A 26,959-nucleotide genomic window follows, 5' to 3' on the forward strand; every position below is an offset into this window, starting at 1 on the left:
CACACTGGAAGCTAGTATGCAATGCTGTTGATAGTTTCCTAATGGAATGTGCTCAGTTTTTTGGGGAACTCAATTTGTTTTTTAAAATTTTACTTATTTTGACTTATCTGAAAGCAGAGAGACACATAGACAGAAACCTTCCGTTTTCTGGTTCACTACCAAAATGCCTGCAACAACCTAGTCTAGGCCAAGCCAACATCATGAGCCAGAACTCAGTCTGGGTCTCCCCTGTCGTTGGCAGGGACCCAAGTACCTGAGCCATCGTCTGCTACCTCCCAGGGTGTGCATTAGCAGGAAGCTAGATTGGAAGCAGAGACAGGATTCAATCCCAGGCACTCTAATATGTGATGTGGTTATTCCAAGCAGTGTGAAAATCACTGTGCCAAGTACCCTTACACCCCACCCCATTCATTTTTGAAATTATGCAAGAAGATTAAATGAAAAAAAATTAAAGATTTATTTATTTATTTGAAATTCAAAGTTACAGAGAGAGAGAGATAAATCTTCTACCCACTGGCTCACTCCCCAGATTGCTGCAACCACTAAGGCTGGGCCAGGCTGAAGCCAGGCCAGGCCAAAGCCAGGAGCTTTATCCTGGACTCCTACATATGTGGTAGGGCCCAAACACCAGGGCCATCTTCCACTGCTTTTCCCAGGCCATTAGCAGGAAGCTGGATAGGAAGCAGAGCAGTGAAGGCATGAACCAGCACTCATATGGGTGCTGGAGTTACAGGTAGCAGCTCTAGCTCTAGCTGCTAGCTGCTACACAACACTGGCCCTAAATGAGATTTCTAAAAATCAACTCTATCATAAGTGGGATGAATTTTACAGGGAGAAGTAGAGCAGCTGAGATCCATCTTGACTGTGTTAGTAGTTCACCAGGTAGACTTGGGTAAGTCACTTAGCGCTCTGCCTCAGTTTTCTTACCTATCATAAACCGAGGTTTCTTCAAACTCAGACTGTAAGCAATGATCCTGGACCTTTTCTGTCAGGGAGACACGTGTGGGATCAGGAGCTGTGTCGTGTGTGTATGTGTGTCTGTGTGTGTATGTGTGTGTGTGTAGGTTTGTTTTGCTGGTGTTGTAGCTTTTGTTTTAAGGCAGCAGTTTAGATAAAATGGAGTATGACTTATGTGTAATTCCCAGTTCTAATCCTTTCCTCTTTTTTTACCCCCACAATCATCATTACTATTACATTAAAAAAAAACATCTTTGGAGAGCCTCACGATTTTGGACCATGTATCACCTGAAAGATTTTTCTTTATACAAAAATCCACCCTTTAAAAAAAAAACACCAATTCTGTTCATAAGCTCCAGGCTTAATTAAATATTCTGAAGATTGCATTCTTTCCCCTAATTCTTGCTTAGTGCTACCATAATGAAAAATGTCCCCTTCTCCCCTGTATACCTTCTCCTCCAAAGAAGTCTCTGGAAGGCAAAGCCCCCTTGCTTCTAAATATCCTGATCCTCTATGAGGCCAGATCCCCTGTGTGTCCTACGTTTGCCTTTGTTGGAGGCCCAGAAAAGTCTGTAGAGGCAAGGTTTGCCCAGGGATTGACTGTATGGTGACTTCTTGGATTGGAAAAAGAGAGCTGTTTGATTGCCTAAAAGAAAAGTAAAAGCAACTGCTCAAATAACAAAGTCGAGTCTCTTATCTCAGAGCCCTTCTCCATGTCACTGAGACCCGTGTAGATGCCAGCCCAGACAACCACATGCAAGTCTGTCTAAAGGGCCAGGATCACTCTCTTAAAAGCAGCTCTGTTCATCAGTGCTCCATCTCCCTGCCAGGAGCAGGGCTGTTAGATCTCTTAGCAGCGCAGATGCTTCCACCTTCTTCAGAAAAGCAGCCCAGGCCCGTCACACAGAAATGGTCCCTGCTCACATCCATGATGAGTCTTGGGCATGGTGATGACAGGCTGTCTGCTAGCCTGGCCATTGCTGTGCGGCACGCTGAAGTCTTAGCAGTTGGCCGAGGTGGAACAAAGCCAGGGTCAAATAAAACATTGGAGCTAGACAGGAGTCAGCAGGACCCACCTGGCCATGCTCTCTGCAGAGGGGCTCAGCGGAAAACTATTAGATAAGCAAGACTGGACCCCAGCTCAGGGGCTTCTCGACACGGGAGGAAAGACCTTCAGGAGAGGAATTTAACAAGCTGACAGGATTTTAAGTGAAAGCATAACCCAGATACCTCTCAGCTGAGTCTTCCCTGTCTCTTGAGATCTAAGTAAGCTTTGCCTCGTGGAAGTTTGGATTCTACAACTGCATAGGGGCTCTGCTTTGGCTCTTGCTTCCATGTCCAGTATCTTAGCTCTGCAAGCTGTCAGATTTTGTTTAAAAGCATGCGTGAGCATGGTAGACCTTAGAAAAAGTCAGTGTCATTGAGGGGTCTCACATTTCCTATCGTACATTTCCCATAATGGCAATAGTTAACAGTTCCTATTAAATCCTCCTGTGTTCTATGCCTCACTGCTCAAGGTGTGGTCAGCAACACCTGTAGCCCCCGGGTGCTTCTTAGAAGGCCGTGCGAAGGTTCTCTTTTCCCTGGCCCTGACGCTGCAGTCAGTCTCTCCTCTTTCTTCCTGCTCCCTTCTCCCTCCTTGCCAGGAGCTTCCAACAAATTAGTTTTGTGCATGGCAGCCCTTTTCTCCCGAATTGGTCACTAACTGGGCCTTGAAGGTCTCCCCTTCTACCAGCACTCAGTCCTGCCCCCACACTTACTGATGTGTTTGTCTAACAAAGTTCCCCCAGGAGGGATCTGATAGCTATTGGGATAAACCAGTCTCTCCAGCTCACTACAAAAGATATCCCAACAGCCGGTTTTCCAAACCCCTAAATCAAGTCAAGATGAGGAGCCAGCATACAAGTGATAGGCATGGGCAACTGAGTCAGCAAGGTGACTCACCCAGGTGTTTGCTAGTTACTGGCAGAAGCAGGACTAGAAATCTTATATTTCCCAGCACAAGGCTCTCCCCACCATACCCCTCACCCTTCTACTCTGAACTGAACCTGAGGTGGCTACCAAATTCTATTCCTGAGCAGTAACCATGAATTATCTGGGTAGCAGATAACATACTGGGGACCTATCGTGTACAGCAAGCAATACCCAAAGATCAGAAGGAGTAAAGCAAGCCCAGCTTTCTCATGTTACCTGCCTTTGCCCAGACTCCTCACTCAGACCCAAACCCTTGTCCCCTCTCCCTGCCTGGTAAACTCCTACGTATCATAGAGGGTCCACACATGGGACCTTCTCGACTCTTTCAGATGAAAGCCATCATGACCTCCTCTGCACAAGTGCACTGAAGAGCATTTCTTCCACCGTATGTGAGGTCCTTGTTTTCCTAGGTGTCCCCATCTGGATAGAAGGGTCCAGGGTGAACCTGAACTCTGTGATTCTCATTTCTTTATCCCCAGTGCACAACAGTGGAGAGATAGAAAATGTTAGACTATTTTTCTCTTATTTTTCCCTAGGAAAAAAATCCCTACAAAAAAAAAACACCCTGCCTTTACCTTGGCCCTTTCGTCCTTAGGTCTCTCATCCCTTTTAGGGCTACTCTAGTCCCACCTGCTTCATTCGTCTACTCATTTTTAGACCTGGCCTTTCCTGCCCAGCCCACTTCTATTCTGTTGCTATCTAGGGGCTCCAGCTTAGCCTCCTTGTTAGGACTTTTTAAAAATCAGCCCTCCTTCTGGGCTACATTTGCACAAGGAACAGCTGTGACCAACCGGCTAGAACTTTATGGCAGCCTTGAAACCCACAGTTGTGCTTCAATCAACTGTGAGGTGCGTGGCAAGTAATTTCTTCATTTAATCATTAAAATTTGTCAGTAGTCTTTTTAAAACAAGTAGAGCAGATCCAAGGTAAGCCCTATGACTGTCATTCTCAGTTGCTTTCTGGAAAGGAGAAAAAGGAGTTAAAGGGCGCTTAGGGCACACACACTCATGGGAATGTGTTATGTCTCACACACAAAAGTTGCTTGGTTATGTCATGTGTGTCTCAAGCACTGCAAAGGTTGATTTACAAAATTCTTTTTCCGCTCCATCATCTTTTGAGCTATAAGGCTTGGTGTAAAAGAGATGGGTTTTATTTTTATCTGGAGAAAAGACTGCTCCTGGAAAATGTGAATTTTTAAATCCCTCCTGTGAAGTGTTAGCTCCTCTTAAAATTTAAATCTCACTCAGGGACACGAGCGAGTGATGCTCTTTTAATTTCTCCATCTTTCTCTTGGGCTTTGCTTCCAGAAAGCGGGAGGAAGAAAACAAGCGAAAAGAGGCAGAACAACAGAAAGAAAGGCTGAGCCCAGATTCCGATTTCTGCAGGGGTCAAGCCCCTCCCCGTCTGCCCAGCCTCCAGGACGAGCCCAGCCGGCAGAGCCCAGCCCCCAGCAAACAGCTTCCCGTCGACAACAGGGCCTCAGCCCCTGAGCCCAGAGACTGCGAAGGGTCTCCAAGAGGGTCTCCAGGCAGAGCCCCCCAAAAGGAGCAACATGTTTCCTCAGACTGGCGGGGAACAGACTCCAGAAAGCCGAAGGGTAGGTGTATTGCCTTTGTTATCTGACGCCAGCCCACGGACCCTGAGCTCTTTTGATTTGTGTATTTACACCATTTATATTTAATTATTATGCTAGCACCTAAGCCTGCCGTTTTATGATTTGTTCTCTGCTTGTTTCCTCTGGTTCCCAGTCCTCTGTTTCTCTTTCTTCCCTTTCTGTGCGTTACCCGAACATTTATTAGGAGTCACTTTGATTTATAGTGGCTTTGAGTGTATCTCCTTCTGTCGTTTCATAGTGATTGCTGTACATGTGGCTTATACCAATGACTTACTAATATCAACATTTTGCCACTTTGAGTGAAACGTGGAAGCTTCACTTTTCTGTAGGTACCTTTATTGTTCCTACTTTTGAATCACTGCTTCAGTATGAGATGAAATTATAAGTTTTGTTTCAATCAGATATAATTTATAAAACTAATGAAGAAAAGGATAGGTTTTGTTTTGGTTTTCTTTTTTTTTTTTTTTTTTTTTGACAGGCAGAGTGGACAGTGAGAGAGAGAGAGAAAGGTCTTCCTTTTTGCTGTTGGTTCACCCTCCAAAGGCCGCCACAGCCGCTGCGGCCGGTGCACTGCACTGATCCGAAGGCAGGAGCCAGGTGCTTCTCCTGGTCTCCCACGGGGTACAGGGCCCAAGCACTTGGGCCATCCTCCACTGCACTCCCTGGCCACAGCAGAGAGCTGGCCTGGAAGAGGGGCAACCGGGACAGAATCCAGTGCCCCGACTGGGACTAGAACTTGGTGTGCTGGCGCCGCTAGGCAGAGGATTAGCCTGTTGAGCCATGGTGCCGGCCAGGATAGTTATTTTTTAAAACCATATTGCTACTTTTCTGTTGTTTCGTTGTCTTTCCTGATGTTCCAGAATTCCTTTTTTTTTTGTCATTGTCTACTTTTTATTTATTGAGTATTATGGCTGGGATGCGGTAAGTCTGATTATAGAGTGGATTGAAATTGTTTTTGCAAAAATTAAAGAAAAAGGAAAGGGGGATTGAGGAGAGAGAGCCTGTTAAACTGTACCTATGAAATATATGAAATCTTTTCTCTTTGAAGAGCTTTCTTTTAATTTTTATTAATACAAAGAGTTTTTAAGAATAAGTATTATGTTGGCCAGCGCCGTGGCTCAATAGGCTAATCCTCCGTCTTGTGGCGCCGGCACACCGGGTTCTAGTCCCGGTCGGGGTGCCGGATTCTGTCCTGGTTGCCCCTCTTCCAGGCCAGCTGTCTGCTGTGGCCCAGGAGTGTAGTGGAGGATGGCCCAAGTGCTTGGGCCCTGCACCCCGTGGGAGACCAGGAGAAGCACCTGGCTCCTGCCATCGGATCAGCGCGGTGCGCAAGCTGCAGTGTGCTGGCCTTGGCGGCTGTTGGAGGGTGAACCAACGGCAAATGGAAGACCTTTCTCTCTGTCTCTCTCTCACTGTCCACTCTGCCTGTCCAAAAAAAAAAAAAAAAAAGTATTGTTACTGGAGAATGCAAGGGTTCTTGCCTTCGCACAAGAAAGAATTCAGGCATGAGACAGAGAGTGAGTGGAAAGCAAATAGCAAGATTTATTAGGGGAGGCACATCCGTAGGAACGGATGGGCACCTCTCCAGAGAGAACCTGAGAGAGAGTGCCCAGTCACTCGGACTGGGGGAGAGCAAGTTACATGGTTGAGTGGAGAGAGTACACCTGGGCAGGCCAGGTGGGCAACTCAGCAGAGAGGCAGAGGGCTGAGCGCGCAGTCCGGTTGAGGCCGGAGGTTTTTAAGGGGAACTGTCTTGCCTCCCCGCCTCTGCTCCTCCTGGAACAAAGATGTTTTGGATGTAAATAAGAAAATTCCTTTCTGAGTTTCCCCCTGAAGTTATCAGACAGAGGGGCTGGCTAGCATCGCCCCCGGTTAGAGGAAGGATGGTTATTGGTTAGAGGAAGGATGGTTATTGGGTAGAAGGGGCAGGATGTTTCAAGTGCAGGTACTGGGCTGCACCCGGAAGGTTATTGGGATGACATTGAGATGCATATGCTGGACATATATGTCAACTCCTTAGGCCTTTGTCACACACAAAAGCTCATATCTGACTTCCTACCTAACAGTATGATAATAAATTCTTTAAGTTTTTCTATGCCTAAGAATGTTTTTATTTTATTTCTAAAGAATTATAAACCAGATACGGAATGCATGTTTGGCAATTATTTTAGCTCTTGAAAAATATTGTACAGTGGTTTCATATGAAATCTCCCATTAAAAATTGTTCTTCAAGATTTGCAGGCAACAGGTCATTTCTCTCTGGTTACTTTCAAGATTGCTGTTACCTTTAGTGTTCAAAGTCTAAGATGATGTGTCTCGGCATGAGTTTGGGGAGTTTGTCCTATACGGAGCTCACTATGTCAGGGTTTCTCCAGACCACCCCCACCTCCTTTGCTGAGAGGATTCACAGGACTCAGCTGAGGTTGGATTCACAGCTGTGATTTATTATAACAAAAGGACACAAAGCAAAATCAGCAAAGGCAGGTGGTGCATGGTGCAGAATCCAGAGTTAACCATGCATAAGCTTTCAAGAATCCTCTCCCAGGGGCCAGCTTTGTGGTGTAGTGAGTAAAGCCGCCACAGTGCTGGCTTCCCATATGGGTGCCAGTTCAGGTCCTGGCTGTTCCATTTCTGATCTAGCTCCCTGCTGATGCCCATAGGAAAAGCAGGGGAAGACAGCCCAAGTGTTTGGGCCCTGCCTCCCATGTGGGAAACATTGATCAAGCTAGCTCAGCCCTGGCTTTTGCAGCCATCTGGGAAGTGAACCCGCAGATGGAAGATATTCTCTCCTCTTCTCTCACCCCTCCCTCTCTCTCCACCCCTTTTCTCTCCCTCCTACAAGCTTTGTATCAGTAAGATTATCTGTTACCTACTGCTGGGTAACAAATGACGCTAAAATTAGATGGTGTAGAACAATTTATTATTCCTCCCAATACTCTGATTTGCTTGGGCCATTCCTCTACAGGTTTCATCTGGCCTCACTCACAGAGCTACAGTCAGGTGGAGAGTCCCTTGAATCACATGGTTTAAGATAGACTTGAATGTCTAGCATTTGATGCTGACTATCAGCTGGGGTTCCTTGACTCTACAGTACATGGCCCTTCATCCTCCAGTAAACTAGACTGATTTCCTAACATAGTGATGATCTAGGAAAGGAGTCTCAGAAAGCAAAGGCAGAAGCTACAATACCTCTTGAGAAATAGGCTCTAGAGCTTACACATCACATTCTCAGCATCAAAGCAAGTTATGAAGGGCAGACATTGTGACACAGTGGGTTAAGCTGCTCTTGGAATGCCAGCAACCCATTTCAGAGTGGTGGTTTGCATCCTGACTTCTCCACTTCTTTTTCCTTTTTTTTTTTTTTTTTTAATGAGCTTATCTTTTAATTCCACTTTCCCATGAACTTTTCCTTTTTTTAAATTGATTCATTTTTTTTGACAGGCAGAGTTAGACAGTGAGAGAGAGAGAGACAGAGAGAAAGGTCTTCCTTTTTCCATTGGTTCACCCCCCCCCCCAAGTGGCCGCTACGGCCGGCGTGTTGCGCCAATCTGAAGCCAGGAGCCAGGTGCTTCCTCCTGGTCTCCGATGCGGGTGCAGGGCCCGAGGACCTGGGCCATCCTCCACTGCCTTCCCGGGCCACAGCAGAGAGCTGGACTGGAAGAGGAGCAACTAGGACAGAATCCGGCGCCCCAACCGGGATTAGAACCCAGGGTGCCGGTGCTGCAGGCGGAGGATTAGCCTAGTGAGCCATGGTGCTGGCCATTTATTTGTTTGAAAGGCAGATTTGTAGAGGGAGAGGGGGAAAGAGAGAGAGAGAGATCGAGATCTTCCATCTGCTGGTTCACTCTCCAAATGGCCACATTTGCCAGAGCTGGACTGATCCAAATCCAGGAACCAGAAGCTTCTTCCAGGTCTCCCAAATGGGTGCAGGGGCCCCAGCACTTGGGCCAATCTCCACTGCTTTCTCAGGTGTTAGCAGGTAGCTTGATTGAAGTGGAGCAGCTGGGACTTGACCCAGTGCCCTTATGGGATGCTGGCCTGGTGGGTGGTGGCTTTACCCACTATGCCACGGCACCAACCCCTTCTCTGCTTCTATCCAGCTTTTTGCTAATGCATCCTGTGAGGCAGCAGATAATGGCTCAAGTACTTGGGTCTCTGTCACCCACATGGGAGACGCAGATGGAATTTCAGGTTCCTGGCTTCAGACTGGCCCAGCCTTGCCTGTTGCAGGCATTTGGGGAGTGACCTGGGAGATGGAAGATGTCTTTCTCTCCCACTCTCTCTCTCTTTCACTCTGGCTTTCAAATAAACTTTTTTCTTTCCAAAAAAACGAGTTGAGAGCATCTTAGACTAAATGATGTGGAGAAATAAACTCCACTTTTGTGTATACTAGGATAAGAAGAATTTTTGACTGTTAGACTGTCACAGTTCCTTTTTGTTCACAGATTAGTCACGTTTCTCCCACATGCAAAATATTTTTACCCCTGTGCCAGGACCCTAAAATATTATCCCAATTATCACATTAAGCTTGGAGTTTGGATCTTGAGATTTGTATCAGGTCCAAATGTGGTTCTAGTTCCTTACGTGGGATTCTTTCTGATTCAAGATCAGCGAGCCAAACAGACAAGTTATCAACTCTCCCACTCGCATGTCCAGTGAGCCGTGGTGAGACGGGGGCAGATTAACCGCAGTAGACAGAAGGGGTGGAACAGGGGACTCCTAGCAGCACTTGTCTGTCGTGGTTCTGAAACCAGGCTGCTCTCATATTACCAGAGTATCTACTCCGAGGAATGGGATGGGATGTCCCCTCATTAGGGTCTCATTTAGCCCTGAGTGGCTTTCTATTCCGCTGTCTGCTGCCTGGATTCTTCATTCTACTCTCTGAGAAGTGCTTCCTTTCCCGTAGGAAATGGCTCATGCTTGCAGCTGCACAGCTCCCTCAACCAGTTTTCTGGCTGTAGGAAAACAGGCCCCGGAAGCATCTTTCTGTTTTGAACGATGTCTGTTCAAGCTGGTGGTACTCTTAGTGATGCAGCTTTCTCAGACATCATGGGTTTCCTGTGAAGCGTTTGGCCCAGGTTGAACAATGACATCCATAGTGATTTTCAAACAGAATTCTCTCTAATTTGACTTGCTCAGACTTCTGTGGGAAAATGCCCTTGAGAATCCTAGACTTTTTTTGTCTAGGTGAGCGGGCCTACTATGTACCACATTAAACATTTTTTAGGTCTCAATAAAGGGTTGTACAGCCATTTTTTAAAAAAGCTTTTATTTAATGAATGCACATTTCATAGGTACAGCCTTAGGAATATAGCAGTTCTTCCCCCCATATGCACCCTCCCACCCCACTCCTGTCCCACCTCCTACTCCCTCTCCCATCCCATTCTTCATTAAGGTTCATTTTTAATTAATTTTATATATACAGAAGACTAGCTCTATACTAAGTAAAGATTTTAGCAGTTTGTACCCCCCCACACACACAACATATAAAGTACTGTTTGAGAACAAGTTTTGCAGTTAATTCTCATAGTACAACTCATTAAGGACAGAGGTCCTACATGGGGAGTAAGTGCACAGTGACTCCTGTTGTTAATTTAACAATTGACACTCTTACTTATGACGTCAGTGATCACCCTAGGCTATTGCCATGAGCTCCCAAGGCTTTATCCTGAGACTATATCTCACTAAGACTGTCTTGCTGGCTGAAAACTATAGCGATATTAAATGGTTTTATTATATAATCTAGCACATCCTGAGATCTTTATATTTCTTATGCTTGAAAACTGGCCCATTCTTAGCTGTAGCAGCCATTTGGGGAATGAACCAGCAGATGGAAGCACCCTCTCTCTCGCTCTCATGCGCTCTCTCCTCTTCTCTAAGTCTGCCTTTCAAATAAATAAATCTTATAAAAAAAAAAAAAAAAGGAAAGAAAAAAAACCTCACTGGGTTGAAACTACAGTGAGTAGGACCCCGCGTCCTGTGTTGGAGTGCCTGGGCGTGATGCTGGCTCTGCCTCCTGCTTGTGCAACAGTGATGACTCATGTCACTACGTTCCTGCCTTCCACCCGGGACAGCTGAATTGCGTTTGTAGCTCCCAGCTGAGGCCAGCCAGCCCACAACCCCTGCTGCCGAAAGCATTCAAGGACTGAACCAGTGATGAGAGCTCTCTCTGCAGCTCAAGCAAAATTTGTTTTAAATTAACCATTTAAAAACAACAATGATTGTTTCTTGCAGTTCTGTGGGTTAGTAGGAGAGTTCTGGGTCACCTGGGCTCACTGAGGTGACTGCCAGAGGATTGCCTGGGCTGGAATATCCAAGATGGCCTCCCTCATCTATCCAGTGATCAGTGCTGACGGTTGGCACTGCTCTTCTGTATGGCTTTTTTTTTTTTTTTTTTTTTTTTGACAGGCAGAGTGGACAGAGAGAGAGAGAGACAGAGAGAAAGGGCTTCCTTTGCCGTTGGTTCACCCTCCAATGGCCGCCGCGGCCAGCGCGCTGCAGCCAGCACATCGCGCTGATCCGAAGCCAGGAGCCAGGTGCTTCTTCTGGTCTCCCATGTGGGTGCAGTGCCCAAGCACTTGGGCCATCCTCCACTGTACTCCCTGGCCACAGCAGAGCTGGCCTGGAAGAGGGGCAACCAGGACAGAATCCGGCGCCCCAACCGGGGCTAGAACCCGGTGTGCTGGCACCGCAAGGCGGAGGATTAGCCTATTGAGCCACTGCGCCGGCCCTGTATGGCCTTTCATTCTCCGATAGGTTAGATTGTCTTTCATGCATATTGGAGCAATGCTTTGAGAGAAGGAAAGCAGAAGCCAGGCCTCTAGAGGCCTTAGACATCAGAACTTTTACACCAGTTCTACCACATTCTACTGATGGGTCCAAGTCACAAAGCCAGCCCAGATTCAAGGGAGTAGAGACTCCATCTCTGGATGGACAGTATAGCAGAATCATACTGTAAAGATGCATGCATATTAGGATGGGGAACAGTCTTTTTCCATTAAACAATCTGTCTAAAAGGCAGCACTATCCTATTTCTATATCTCTTGCACCTTGCAGGATATATTACTAAGAAATTATTGAAGTTATGGTTGGATGGTATTAAGTACTTAGAGATTCAGAGATAACAGACAGGTCCTTATACATAAAATGAAAACATTCACATTTTCTGTGTACAAAACCCCATGGTTATGGCAAAGATTTGCATTTACTCAGTTCACTAAATCACTGTACGTGCATTCATTCAGGAGATGTTTTCAAGGCCACACTGTGAGCTGGCTATACTGAATCTTTCTAGTCACCATCAGTTTCCTACAGCAGTGAGCATGATATTGGCTGTATAGATAAATATGTGTTGACCTCACTTCTCTAAGAAATTAAAGGTTTGGGTGGCATGGAGTTTACTCTGTACACCAAGAATTATACTTAGTCTCTGTAATCTCAAATGGAAAATGCTAATTCCCCTAATCCAGTACTCTACAGAGCACAGAAAGTAGAACACAGTAATTCTAGACTCCTGAAATTACATAGATTAATTGGGTGCGTGTTAGCCTTATTATAAAATGCTTTGAGACAATAGCCCTGCAAGGCCAATCAGATCTGTGAACCTCAGCTCATTCTGAAAGAGCAGCCTCACATCCTGGGAAATCTATACTGTTTCACTTTCTCAATATTTATTTATTTATTTATTTATTTGAAAGGCAGAATCACAAAATGAGAGACAGACATCTTCCCCCTGCTGGGTTTCTCCTCCAAATGACTGCAATGGCCTGAGCTGGGCCAGGCTGAAGCCAGGAGACTGGAACTCCATCTGGGTCTCCCACAGGATGCAGGTGCCCAGGCACTTGGGCCATCTTCCCCTGCTTTCCCAAGCACATTGATAGTGATCAGGATCAGAAGCATCGCAGCCAGGACTTGAATTGGTGCCCATATGGGATGCTGGCATCAATGGCAGCAGCTTAACCCTCTGAGCCACAGTGCCAGCCCCAATACTGCTTTGCTTTCTGATAACCAGACTTTTGTCCTCTGATTACACTGCTACCAACTAGACTAGGTGATCTAGGGGTGTGTGTGTATGTGTGTTTGTGTGTGTGTATATTTTAAGATTGATTGATTTGAGAGACAGAATTACAAAGAGAGGGAGAGACAGAGAGAGAGATTTTACTCCCCAAATGACCACAATGGCTGGAGCTGGGCCAATCTGAAGCCAGGAGCCAGGAGCTTCTTTCAGGTCTCCTATGTTGGTGCCATCTTCCAGTGCTTTCCCAGGCCTTTAGCAGAGAGCTGGATTGGAAGAGGAGCATCTGGGACATGAACCAGTACCCGTATGGGATGCTGACCCTGCAGACAGAGGCTTAGCCTACTATGCCACAGGCATCAGCCCCTAGGTGTGGTTTAAAATAATTTTCATGAAATTAGTGGAGCGGACCAGCATATTTCCTTTATTATTTCAGAGGGGGAGAGAGTAAGTTCCTATTCATAGGTCACTCCCCAAATGACTGTAACAGCTGGGGTTGGGCTGAGCCAAAGTCCAGAGCTGGTAACTCCTGCGTGAGTGATAAGGACCCCACTACTTGAATCATCACCCGCTACCTCTCAGGGTCCCCATTATCAGGAATTTGGAATCAGGAGTTGGATCTAAGACAAAAACCCAGATACTCTGATACAGGATGTAAGCATCCTAACCATTGTCTTAACTGCTAGGCCAAATGCCTGTCCCACCAGTGTATTTTTCATGGGATACAATAGAAAATATCAAAGCACATTGCATGTAAAAGGATAACAAAGTTTGTTCCAGTTATATCTGTGTACAAATACATACATGTGTGTATTGTGTGTACATGCATGCATATGACTAAAATGGACCATAGTATAAAATGTATTTCCTGGTATAGGTCACTACCAAGAAAGTTTGAAAGCTACTGTTCTAGAACAACTCTGAAGCAGGAAGCCTCTCTTTGAGGACTGGAAGTGGTGGGCTGAATAAAGAACCCATGAGAAGAGCCAGGTAAATTTGCAGGCAGGGTCTCAGAGAAGTCCAGCATGCAGGCTCGGGGTCAGCTGCAGGGAAGGAGGCCCAAGAGATGGATTCAGACATAAGGAAAGGGAGTGCCAGTTCCGTGGGCAGCCTTTGCCCTCATTCACCTGCCCAAGGGGCCACAGGCAAAGGAAAGTAGGCAGACACTGCCAGGAATCAAGACTGGCACTGGCTGAAGCCTCTTTAGCAGGCATTCCGAGGGAACACCAAGGTCACTGGGTAAAGGACAGCACAACCCACTTAGGTTTAGCCACGTAAGGAAGGGTCGCGGCTGCTCTGGTTGATCCATGCTCAGGCAGTGTAGACCTTAAGCGGTGGGGCATGTGGAAATGGGGAGTTACTGACACCTTCTTCTCCTTCATCATATACCGTAGACGTAGAGAATGTTAAAGCTTGCAGGGGCTTCAGAAAGTATCTGTGCAGCCTTCCCAAAGCTCGTCAGCAAAATCAGCTCCTGAAAGAGGGATTTGCTCAAGGTGTCTTAGCAAGATTTCTCTCTCCTCTTTCTTCGTAATCCGCCCCACCCCCGCCTTTGTATTTCTCACAATATGTGGGGATCATACTGGCTAAATGCATAAGCTTTGACTCATACAACCTAGGTTCATATTTAGACTCTGCCACTTAGCTGTGTACCTTGAGCAAGCTATTTAACTCTCCAAACCTTGGCTCTTTAATTGTTTAAAAAGAAAAAAGGTTATAATGCCTTATTTAGAAGATCGTGAATTTCAATGAGACAGCTCAGGTAAAGATACAAGGATGAGGTTCGTGTTGTGGCATAGCGGGTTAAGCCGCCACCTGTGACACCAGCATCCCATATTGGAGCACCAGTTTGAGTCCCCACTGCTCTGCTTCTGCTCCAGCTCCCTGCTAATGCACCTGGAAAAGCAGTGGAAGATGGCCCAAGTGCTTGGGCCCCTGCCACCCACATGGGAGACCCTGATAGAGTTCTAGTCTCCTGACTTTGGCCTGGCTGAGCTGTGGCCATGTAGGGGAGCGAACCAGCAGATGGAAGATATCTTTCTCTCTCTCTCTCTCTCTCTCTCTCTCTGTCTCTCTCTCTGTCACTCTACCTTTCAAATAAAATAAATATTTTCTGAAAAAAAACTTAAGGACAGTGTGTAAACTACACAGTGGATGTGAGCTGTTGGTAACCATGGTCAGTGGCGATGGAAGGACACAGCAATAGAAGGGTCACTGGCTGCATGGAAATGGATCTGGAGGCCAGCTGGGGTCTGCGATGAGACAGCAGCCGCAGGGTGGAGGATGGGATGGTCTTACAAGGTAGGATGGAGATGACCTGGGAGCAGATTTCTCGTGGGTAGTGCTGAGAAAAAGCTGTCTTTGAGTCAGCGTGGTTTTCAGGAGTATCTGAGGAGAAACTCACTGTTTAAAGGGCAATCCCTGGTGTTTTCTTGTTCTCACCATATGGGCTGTCAGAGCCAGTGGGTATGACTGGTGGGAGTGCGAGGCCATCCAATTGGTACTTGTACCATGGCTAAGGCAACAAATTCAGTTACCACCTTTATGCCAAAGACTCTCTTCCTTGCTTCAATTATGTGTGTTCAGGTACTTATTTATGTCCTCATTTGAGTGCCTCAAAAATGTCTCAAACTCAGGCTATCCAACACAGAACAAATGTGTAATGATGTACATGTACCGTGTTAGTATCATGAAGAGTATTTTTACTGCCTTAAAAAACTCTTTTGTGCTCCACCTAGTCGTCCCTTTCTGTCTGTCTCTCTCTTTTTTTTTAATTTGACAGGTAGAGTTATAGACAGTGAGAGAGAGAGAGAGAGAGAGAGAGAGAGAAAGGTCTTCCTTCCACTGGTTCACTCCTCAAATGGCTGCCACGGCCAGCGCTGCGCCGATCTGAAGCCAGGAGCCAGGTGCTTCTTCCTGGTCTCCCATACAGGTGCCGGCGCCCAAACACTTGGGCCATCCTCCGCTGCCCTCCTGGGCCACAGCAGAGAGCTGGACTGGAAGAGGAGTGCCGGGACTAGTACCTGGTGCCCATATGGGATGCCGGCACCACAGGTGGAGGATTAACCAAGTGAGCCACGGTGCCAGCCCCTCTGTCTATCTCTCTTAATCCCTGGAAATAACTGATCATTTTACTGTCTGCTGAGTTTGGCTTTTCTAGAGGGTAATATGGTTGGAAATATACAGCACGTAGCCTTTCCAGATTGTCTTCCCCTTTAATGTTCCTCTGTGTCTTTTCATGTTTTGATAGTTCATTTCACTTAGTGCTATGTAATATTCCATTGTCTGGATATACCACAGCCCATTTTGTTGCTTTCAAATTTTGGCCATTATGAATAAAGCTGCTTTAGATATCTGTGTGCAGGTTGTATGGACCTAAGTTTTCAACTCAGTAGGGTAAATACCAAGGAGTACAATTGCTCTATCTTATGGTAACAGTATGTTTAGTTTTCTAAGAAACTACCAACCTGTCTTCTGAAGGGACTGTATTGTGTTTCTGCCAGCAGTGAATGGAAGTTCTGTTGTTCTACATCCTCACCAGCATTTGTCGGTGTTAGTGTTTGGAGTTTGCCATTCTAAGGCAGACAGTGATAGGTTGTTTTAATATATGTGTTGTATTTATGTATATGTGTGTGTAACATTATTACGGTTCTCTGAGAGAAACAAAAAAGTGGACTCAGAGAAGTGTTGCTCCCTCTTCCTTCCTTCCGACACCCCAGTTCCCATTCCCCTTCCCTACCCCCAAAGGTGAGTAACCTCTTCAGTTTCTTACTTATGTTTTCTCAATTTCTTTGGCACAGACTAGCAGATACAAGTATGTTTTCCTATACTCAGCCCTTTATTGCATGAATTATAGTTTAAATTACACTGTTCACTTAAGCATGACTTCTTTTTTAAATAATTATTTTATTTATTTGAAAGAGTTACAGAGGAGAGGTAGAGCCAGAGAGAGAGAGGTCTTCCTTTCCGCTGGTTCACTCCCCAAATGATCACAATGGCCAGAGATGAGCTGATCCGAAGCCAGGAGTCAGAAGCTTCTTCCAGGTCTCCCACTTGGGTGCAGGTGCCCAAGGCCTTGGGCCATCTTCCACTGCTTTCCTGGGCTACAGCAGAGAGCTGGATCAGAAGAGGAGCAACCAGGACTCGAACAGGCGCCCATATGGGATGCAGGCGCTGCAGGCTAAGGCTTTAACCCACTGTACCACAGTACCAGCCCCAAGCATATGACTTTAGAATCTGTTTCTGGAGTGGGCATTTCACACAGTGGTTAAGTCGCCACTAGAGACACTTGTTCCATATCAGAGTGCCTGGTTCCAGTCCCCCTACTCTGCTTCCAATCCAGCTTCCTGCGAACATGCACCCTGGGAGGCAGCAGGTGATGGGGTGATGGCTCAAGGACTTGAGTCTCTGCCACCCATGTAGACCTGGATTGAGTTCCATGCTCCTGGCTTCAACCTGGCCAGTGCGGCTGTTGTAGGCCTTTGGGAAGTAAAGCAGCAGATGGAAGATCTTTCTCTGCCTGCCTGTACCTTTCAAATGCAATAAAAATAAAAATTGTTTCTGAAAACACATTACATAAATAAACTGTGTCTATTTTATTATCCTTTTTCCTCTTTCTGTCTCTGTTATCTTATTTCCTTGGGTGCCTGTATATTTTTTATTTAGTGCTGAAAATTGAATATAAAAATTGTACAAATACAAGGGAACTTCAAAAAGTTTGAGAAAATGGAGTTAAGAGATATGTTTATTTTTGTGCAAAACAGTTTCAAATCTATAAAAATAGATTTTTTCATAAACTGCTTTAAGTTTTTTAATAAACTGCTTCAAGACCCCTCATAACTTGAGGCCTATGATAATATTCATTCTTCCATGACAGGATTTATAGTGGTTTCTGATAGTTAGGAGCACCACAGCCCAAGATCACTTTAATCCAATTCCTAGAACAAAGATGGCTCAAAGTTGGGCTTCAGTCCCTGTAAGGATCAGTCTACAAGCAATTCACCTTTCTCTAGTGCATAGCTTTGTAGGGTCCCAGTCCAGAAGAATGCAGGTTCTGATCTGTCCTCCCCGCCTTGGCACGCACAGCCCCAGGTGCCCTGCTTGTTCATCAGTGCATGTTAACAAAGTCGCCTGGGTCTTGATTCCGTATTTTTTTCTGCTTCGTTAGCTCCCCAGTGCACCCAAACAGGTTGTTTGTAATATTTTGTTCAGTGTTTCTATTGTCTGCAGTGACGAGAATGCCTCAGTTCTGCCGCTGGAGAGGTAGAAATTCCTCCACTGCCTTTTACATCAAAACTAAATTTTTCATTTTTGATGTTGTATTTAGTTCTCCTTCAAATATCTATTCTTCTGCCATACTTTTAATTTGTGTATTTGTGTGTGTGGGGGGGTGCACTAAAACTGTAGCTCTAACCTTGCTGTGTATCCATTAATCGTCACTTGTGGTAGATTATTTCCTCCCGCACTTTATAATTTGGGGCTGAGAAGTCATCTTCAGAGACCCCGTCCCTTGTGCAGCCTGAACTGATGGCATGTCACACCAAGACAATATTGTGTTTGCTTCCCGGAAGCTCCTAAGGTATCACCTGAGATCAGTTTTCATATTAATGTCACAGGAGGCACAGGCCATTGGTTTCAAATTCTCATAGGAGACTCTGCCCCATTCAGAACCTAGGCTGAGACAAACTTCCTTGTCCTCTCCCAATGACAATGAGAAGTTTTTTTTTAAAAAATTACTTATTTTGAAAGGCACAGCAAGTTAAGTCACCGTCTGCAGCACAGCATCCCATAGGGGTGCTGGTTTGAGTCCTGGCTGCTGCACTTCCTATCCAGCTCTCTGCTATGGCTTGGGAAAGCAGCAGCAGATGGCCCAAGTCCTTGGGCCCCTGCACCCGCATGGGAGGCCTGGATGAAGCTCTTGGCTCCCAGCTTTAGCTTGGCCCAGCCCTGCTCATTGCAGCCATTTGGGGAGTGAACCAGTGGATAGAGGATAACTCTCTCTCTCTTTCTCTCTCTGTAACTCTTTAAAATAAATAAAATAAATATTTTTAAGAAAAAAAAAAGGAAAGAAAGGTAGAGGTATAGGGAGGGAGTAGGGCAAGTAGGGAGAAAGAGATTTCCCATTCGCTGGTTCACTCCCCATACACCTGCAGCAACCAGGGCTGCACCAGGCCAAAGCCAAGAGCCCGGACTTCCTTGTGGTTCTCCTACGAGGGTAGCAGGAACTCAAGTACTCCACTGTCTTCCCAGGGTACACTTTGTCAGAAGCTGGGTCGGAAGCAGAGTAGCCAGAGCCTTGAATCAGGGACTCCAATATGTAATGCAGCAACTTAAGCCACTGCACCAACCACCCATACAGGGGCAGGGTTTGTTGTTGTTTTTTAAATCCAAACTATCATTTCTGAAGTTACGTTCCTTCCAGAACACTGGCTTCACAGAGTCTCCATCAGAGTTAACTTTCTGCCTGCAAAGCCACATCTTCTGTTCTTTCTGGATGCTAAAGCACAAGGAGATACTTAATCAGACCGTCCTCTGCCCACCCCTCCTCCACTGCCTGCCTTGCCGCCGGATCAGCTCACACATTTATTGCTGATTTTCAGTCATCCGTGTTTTGAGCCTCTACAAATTTCCTTTATTCTCTTGAAGGCATGATGGTGCTTTTCGGAGGAGATTGGTTACATTTTAATCAGCATTTCTAGGTACTCATAGTGCGAAGGCTTTCAGGCTTGTAATCTGTTGTCACTGGAAGTTAAAGAAGTTTTTTCCCAGTGATAATTGCCCTGTTGTGGTGATGATACAGGATGCATCTGAATATTTTATGTGAACACATGAACAGAATTTCCCTACAAGGTTAGGACAATAAATTTTTCTCCTTTTTCTTTGCCTTGCCAAGAAATAGCCAGAGAGCACTCCAGAGGCCGATCTGCCTGTGTCCACTCCCGACCCAGTGAGGGCGACGAGGAGAGCAGGCGCCCAGGAACATGCTCCGCTGAGAAGCCCAGAGGTGAGACCGTTGGCGAGCAGCGGGGCGAGAAGGGGAAAGGCTTCCCGAAGCAGCCCCCCTCCGTCAGGCTGGCTGGGCCCGATGAGAAAGGAGAGGACCCCAGGCGTACAGCTGGAAGCGTTCCGCAGCGCGATGGCCACAGGAAGCCCAGCAGGCGGCATGACGCGGCGCCCAAGGCCAAAGGTGCTCCCCAGAAAAGGCGCATTCAAGAGGTCAAAGGTGGAAGGTGCTCCCCAGCCGGTTCCAGTCGGCCTGGCAGTGCCAGGGAGGAGGGGATCCGCGCCGGGCCAAATCCTCTCCACCATCGCACTCCACGAAACAAAGTGGCCCAGGACAAGCCTGCAGGAGGGGTCTGCTCAGATTCCCCACAGAGCACAGAGGAGTTGAGGTCAGGAGCCAGGAAGCTGGGGACATCCCCCCAGCCTGGGAACGTCCAGGTATCTAAGGAGACTGAGCCCGCACCTGCTCCCCTCTTTGGGCAGAGTGTGAACATTGCCCTTCTCCCCGTAGAGCTCCGACTGCAGATAATCCAGAGAGAAAGGAGTAGGAAGGAGCTGTTTCGCAGGAAGAACAAGGCAGCGGCAGTCATCCAGCGCGCCTGGCGAAGGTATGTACCCATTGGGGTTTCCAGTGAATTCCCTGTGGCCCGTGACAAGGCCAAGGCTACAGCGTCTACTGGTGAAGTTCACAAATGCGCAGGTCCTGGCAGTTCATGTTGTATGCACTATTTGCAGCATGTTTCTGCCCAGAAAGATAGGGTACCATAAAGGATGAGGGGGACACCTGGGATTGTGTCTTGGGGAAAATGCTAGCAGATTATCTGATTTGGGGCAAACCGCTTGACATTCCTGACCTTGTTTCCCCTTCTGTAAATGAGGATGGCTACATCTGTCCTGCATATTATATAGATGACAAGTTGCTGGAGTGAGAGAATCTGTGTTTTATACACTTGGAAACCCTGCACACATGAGATATTTTGTTTGTATGACTTTACTACCCAGGAACTGATCCAAATACTAACCCAGGGTCTGGAACATACAGAGCGTGAAGTCTGGGGTAGGCACTGGGAGTGGTGGAGACAGGACCTCTGGGGAATAACTACCTGCACAGGGGAGGATTCTGCGGTCACAGATTTCACCTTTCTCACAAACTCCTTCACATATGGCCACACAAGGGCCTGAATCTAGGTGAGGTCTTAGGTGGCAGCTATGTGGCCTCTGTCTCTGGGAGACGAAGACTCATGGGAGACGAGGCAGGTGAGTCTGTGTAGACAGACACAGGTGTGTCAGGTGTCAGGGTCCCTGTCGGGAGAAACGAGAGAGGCCGAGAGAACGGGACCATTGGCAGAGAGGAGAGAGCAAAAGTAGTGGTGGCAGTGAGGCCTGGGAGAGGCCTCCAGGACCTCATGTACTGATGCCTGCCGGAGCCCGCTGCTGACCTGTGTGTGCTCAGCCTCTGCCTGCATCCTTGTGTTTGCTCGAGCTCTTGGCCATTTACAAAGTCCCAACGACACCAGGAAGACGCTAAGACAGGCGTCCATATCTCGTGTTGTAGACAAGCAAACTGCTCAGAGAGGAACAGTGAGTGGATGCCAATCCAGGGCCCTTCCCCGCCTGTCCATTGTTAATCAAGTGGCCTTTGTTGCCAGCTGGAGCTGGAGGCCGGCCTCTCCCCCTTCACTCCATGGTGGGCAGGGGAAGAAGGGCTGCTTGCATGGTGTCTGCACATCCGCACGCCGCAGGTTGACGGGGGCAGGGTGACGGGCGGCCCTACCGTCCGCAGCGCTGGTGGTTAGCACTGATGGTGTGCCCGACACCGACAACCAGGTTCTACCTGTGTTAACTTGTTTCGTCTTCACAGTAACCCCGCAAGGTAGGGACCGTTGTTCTCCCCGTTCCACGCACCAGGAGGCGGAGGCACAGCGGTTAACCAGCTCCAGGACCGGCAGCGCCAGTCAAGGCCAGCGCTGGCTTTGGGCCTCTGAGTCCACTGGTGGACATGGTCATTGCTCCCTGTCCTTGGGGACTTTCGCAGGACACGCCCTGGCGACCACCCAGAGGAACTTTTTGTTAACGTATTCTGGCTGAAAGCGGGAGCTGAACAAGCCGGCGAGGTTTGGCGCGTCAGGCCCCGCAGCTGGTCGCTCGCCGAAGCGTCCCCCTCTCCGACTGGCTGCGCCTTGGCTCCTTTGAAGGGTGGGCGCTGACAACTCCTGTCAGTGAGCGTCTCCCAGGAACAGTGGGCTCACAGTGCACCGAGCTGGGAAGCCATCACCCGGCGGCCTCTGACTGCGCCGCTGCAGGACTCCGAGGCCCGGGGCTGACTCCCGGCCGCCTTCTTGCTTCTGAAAGATTTTGAGGACATTTTCCGTTTAACGACCGGAGTCCCGAGTGCGTCCTGGGACAGTGTGAGGAGTGGTGAAGGGTGGGGGAGCTGAAAGGGCTCAGGGCTCAATAGGGCTCAGGGCTCAATGAACACAGGCGTCCTTAGGACGCCCTGAGGGTGGGGCCGGGGAGTTAGAAATGGGGGGTGGGGGGTGGGGGGTGGGGCGGCTGTGCCTCCGGCCTTCAGTAAATGAAACTGAGTCCCAGAATTCAGTGGGAGCGCCCCTACACGGTGGTGGCCTAGTTTAGAAAAGAAAGCCGGCCACGGGACACGCTGAGCTGGAGAGCTGCACTGAGCACGCAGCGGCACCTTCCTGCCTCACCGCTCTGCTCCGCCCCGTCCTGGGCAGGGCCGCAGTCAGAGCCCTGGGCCCTGGTCTCGGGCACGGGACTCCCGCCCCCAGAGCAGACTGGCTGGGTGGGAGCTGTGCCCTCAGGGCTGCTGCCCCTACCTGGCCTGGCCAGTGAGTGCCCTGCGCTCAGGAGCGGAGCGTGGGGAAGGCGCTCGGTGCCTCCCGCCGAAGAACCTGAGCGACACGGCATTTCTCGGTTCGCTTTCTAGACCGGCGGCACGGCAGCACGTGCTCTGTAGAGTGAGGCGTGCTTTCGAGCTCCCGGGAAAAGAGGGAAGCACCAAGCACCGCATGGGTTTTTGAAATCAGCCTTTGGGAAGAAGGGGTGGGCGCAGCACCGAGCTCTGCTAGGAGTTTTGTAGCAGACCCAGGAAGGTCGTTTTCGGTTCGGTGCTGTGTGAAACCACGCCTGCTCTGTTGCCCTGGGCAGCTCTCCGGGGGCTCAGCACTGCTTGTCCTGCAGGGGCTTCCGGGCAGTGTGTGTGTGTGTGTGTGTGTGTGTGTGTGTGTGTATGTCCGTCCAACACGGAGATTTAATCATAGGGAAAGTGCCAGACCTTCAAGAAACGCTGGCTCCTTCCTCAGCCCGGCCTCTCCTCCCTTCCCCTCCCCTCATCAGATACACAATGGTTCAGCCACACTGCATTACTGGCCTGCACAAATGCCCACATCTGCCTAGAATGTGCTTCTCTGCCTGGTGCACCCATAGGTACAAGCCTTGCTGAGCCTTCTCAACCCGCCACAAATCCTCAGTCCTGCGTCTGTTTCTACACCATCCAGACCTGTGTGTGTGTGTGTGTGTGTGTGTTTTAAGATTTCATTTATTTGAGAGGGAGATACAGACAGGTCTGCCATCCACTGGTTCACTCCACAAATGGCCACAAGGCTAGGCACTTCTGGGTCTCCCATGTGGTTACAGGGGCCCAAGCACTTGGACCATCTTCTGCTTTCCTAGGCTATAGCAGAGCTGGATTGGAAGTGGAGCAGCCAAGACACACAGTGGCGTCCATATGGGATGCCAGCACTGCAGGCGGAGGCGTAGCCACTACACCACAGCGCTGGCCCCGACCCCAGACCCTAGCCCCTGGCGCTTCTCCTACTGCACTTACTCATTCACAAACCAGACCATTCCACTAGCCCATGGCTCCTTGAGGGCAAGACTGAACTCTAGTTCAGAAAATGCTGGAGGGTGGAAAAAATTCACTCAAAATGCTGCCACCAGTTAAGAATGGGAACTCGAAAGAACCTCCCAGGAGTTCAGCAAATACAGGGGTACTTAAGAATGATCATGGAAAATGTCTAAGAAAATAGTGCAATGATCTCAAATTTTGCAAGGAGATACACACTTTTAATTCCATGTTTCCATGAACTGTTTGAAACACCCTTGTACTATTGTCATAGCTACTAAAGCCTTAAAGGAAATTTGTTTTCAGTGCTGTGATCTTAAAGTCTCTGTTCTCCCAACTAGCTACCGGCTACGGAAGCACCTGACCCACCTTCTGCATATGAAGCAGCTTGGAGCTGGAGATGTGGGCAGATGGAGCCAGGAGTGCATGGCCTTGCTCCTGCAAGTGTGGAGAAAAGAACTGGAACTAAAACTCCCAAAGACTGCTGCTGCAAGCAAGGCCCCCAAGAGTCCATCCAAGGGCACCTCGGGCACAAAGTCCACCAAGCACTTGGTACTCAAGCAAATCTATGGTAATGGTCCTTTTAGACACTTTTATCTTTCAAAAATTTCATTTTGGCAGGGAGAGACAAAGATCTTCCATTTGCTGGTTCACACCCCAGATGCATGCAACAGCTGGAGCTGGGATGGGCCAAAGCCAGAAGACAAGAAGTCAAGTAGTTGAGCCACCACCCGCTGTGCCTCCCTGCGTATGCGTTAGCAGAAAGCCAGATCAGAAGCAGAAGCAGGACTTGACCCCAGACATTCCAGTATGGGGTGCAGTATATCCAGTACCTGCCGAATCATGAGGCCTGCACTGCTGCTGGGCACTTGTCGTTACAACACCCAGAGAGCACAGCCACATCAGACTCTGAAATGGGATCAAATTACGCTGTGCAAAACTCTATTCATATTTAAAAAAAAAAAAAATTTGTTCTGCTTCCAAGCACCAGGTGAATTCTCAGCACACGTATTGGCTCCCTTCCGCAATTCTGGGAGAGAACTGGTTTCCCAAGGCATTTTGGGCTCCATGACTGAAAAGTTCAGTTTAAACCTCTCCAGACCCCCGCTGGGGTCTCCTCCCTTACGCTGACCATTTGGCGGATGAGAATAACTTAGACTCTGCCTGCCTCATTCTGATCTTTTCGTAGCTATGCTGAGGTTAGTATAGGGTTACCCATCCATGGGGATGTTGTATATACTTAGGTAAATACTTGTTCAGCCAATGAGTTACTATAAATTGAAACATTTTCATCTCTGAAAAAGCCCATCCAAATAAACTTGGCAGGAAACAAGCCTGGCTAGTTCCTCAGCACCCAGAAAACACTTAGAAAGAGCTCCTGTAGAGCGTGTCCTAGGCCTCCAGGTCACTCCCACACCACACCGTGTTTCATGGTAGGCACCTGCAAGCACACGCTTTATCCACAAAAAGGAACCTGGTGAGGCCCAGCTCTCGCCGGCCTAACACACCTGACTGTTGGTTATTCCAGGTTGTTCTCAAGAAGGGAGAGTCCGTCATCCCCCAAGATCTTCCAAAGCCCCTACTGTGCTGCACCTCAACTCAGGTAAGGCATCCACTGTGCTAGCGGAGATGCAGGGAGATGCTGGGGAGAGCGTGGAGAAGCACTTTCCAATGTTTCACTCCCAAAGGGAGATGACAAGAACAGAGATGACCATCTGATTTCAGGTCCACGTGGTTTTTATCCGCTTTGCATGAGATTACTGCACTCAGCACCAGTCTCCAAATGATACCAATTTTCACAACCAGAAGCCGCCATGACATCACTTCCATGGGAAACAAATGGCAGGCTATTAGTGATCGCTTTACCTTGCTTGTTCACGTTGTCCTTCAAAGCAATACCTTAGGATTTCTTGCCCCATTCTGGTGTCACATGGGGACCCCCATCTCCTTAGCCACTGTGGGAGAGCACCATGGAGGACAGCACTTCCAACTGAGGCCCAACTGTGCGCTTTCAGTCACAGGGAAGCTCAAGGAACTTTCTTTCCAGCCACAAGACAAGTGTTTTACCCAGAGCCCTTCCCTCATGCCAACATTCAGTGTGGGTGATAAGTTCAGTGCTGTCAGCAGCTAATGCCAGGGCCAGTGTTTCTCCCAGGTGGCTATGGCAACACACTCCCCTGCCCCCCACCTCCACACGGCCATCCTGCGGGAGCAGGGTGCAGCTGGGAAGGTGAACAATGACTGTCAGCGTGAACTTTAACATTCATTTAGTGTTTGATGGGGGAGAGACCTGGAGGTGGGGGACAGAGTAAGTACTGCCAAGCCTTTGATAAGATGTGCCTGGCAGCACGGGCAGGCTGGTCAGGGAGCCGTGGGTGTGGCATTTAGACACTTCCAAAGGAATCAAGGCCCACAGCTCTACATTAGGAAAAAAAATTATTCTACTTAGACAGTTTCAAAAACAGAATTCCTCTCAGATACAACTGCCAGAGAGGTGCCATATAGATAACCAAATATAAGTATAAATTAGATCATTTTTCACTTTAAGGGGAAAAATTCAGGACTATCAGAAATCTTTTAAAATGAAGGTGTTTGGCAGCATAAAAAGTTTTTAGTTAAGGGACTTGGGACAGAGTAAACAAATTCAAAAAGCCACAGTGCTTAGTGGTTAATGTTCATTTGAACAAGCTGCTTGTTTATTCCTACACATTTCTGGCTGATCTGAACTCAAACAAGGACAAAATAAAGAGACCTTTCTCCTAACCCGAGCCTGGGGAACAGAGGGTTTTGTTAGACCCAACCCCACTCACATTAAACATCAAGTTAATAAAGTTGGTCAGAGCTATTAGCTGTAGCTTGGTTGAAGCCTGTTTGTGTTTCACACTTCGGTTTTCTGTCTATACATTAATTTACATGAAATGGGGTTTTGGATACACATACTAAGTTTCAGGAATGTATAATCACAGATGCCAAACTGAACCAAGGAGAGTATTCATTTTTGTCTCCACTTTGAATAAGAAAGTTCATTTTTTGCCTTGAGAATTCCATAGGAACAAACTTTTTAAAAATTAATATTTTATTAATTTGAGAGGGAAGACAGTAAAGTCCACTCCCCAAATGGCCGCAACAGCCAGAGCTGGGCTGATCCAAAGCTAGGAGCCAGGAGCTGCTTCTGGGTTTCCCACGTGGGTGCAGGGGCCCAAGAACTTGGGCCATGTTCTACTGCTTTTCCAGGACATAGCAGAGAGCTGGACTGGAAGTGGAGCAGCTGGGACGTGAACCGGCACCTGCAGATGAAGGCTTAGCCTACTCGCCACAGCACCGACCCTGAATAGATTTTCAGAGTGGGCAAATTGCTTGGCACACTACAGATACCCAAGTAGCTAATGAACAGAGCAAACACAACTGTTCTCCCCGGTCTCCTACACCCACCCCTGCATACTACCCACAAACAACGCCAGCATTACCCTTTCTTCATTCATACTCTTTTTCACTCTCTCTCACACACACACCTCCCAGACCCCTTACCAGG

The 26,959-nt window shown here is 47.9% G+C and overlaps 1 protein-coding gene across 10 annotated transcripts in view; it reads left to right on the forward strand.

The window, feature by feature from the left end:
* INVS (inversin) overlaps positions 1-26,959 on the forward strand; it is a 178,813-nt gene that overhangs the window by 149,297 nt on the left and 2,557 nt on the right. For 6 of the 10 annotated variants that reach the window (XM_002708147.6, XM_051856209.3, XM_070054881.2 and 3 more), the window contains 4 exons: positions 4,239-4,528; positions 19,453-20,170; positions 23,769-23,998; positions 24,956-25,030. In XM_002708147.6, the coding sequence (XP_002708193.3) occupies positions 4,239-4,528; positions 19,453-20,170; positions 23,769-23,998; positions 24,956-25,030 (1,313 nt within the window). The remainder of the gene's footprint in view (positions 1-4,238; positions 4,529-19,452; positions 20,171-23,768; positions 23,999-24,955; positions 25,031-26,959) is intronic. The other 4 variants (XM_051856218.3, XM_089301109.1, XR_016211159.1 and 1 more) reach the window with 3 other exon arrangements.

This window comes from Oryctolagus cuniculus, chromosome 1, assembly GCF_051225735.1.
Source record: "Oryctolagus cuniculus isolate XC-2025 breed Fujian yellow rabbit chromosome 1, ASM5122573v1, whole genome shotgun sequence".
Lineage (NCBI taxonomy): Eukaryota > Metazoa > Chordata > Mammalia > Lagomorpha > Leporidae > Oryctolagus > Oryctolagus cuniculus.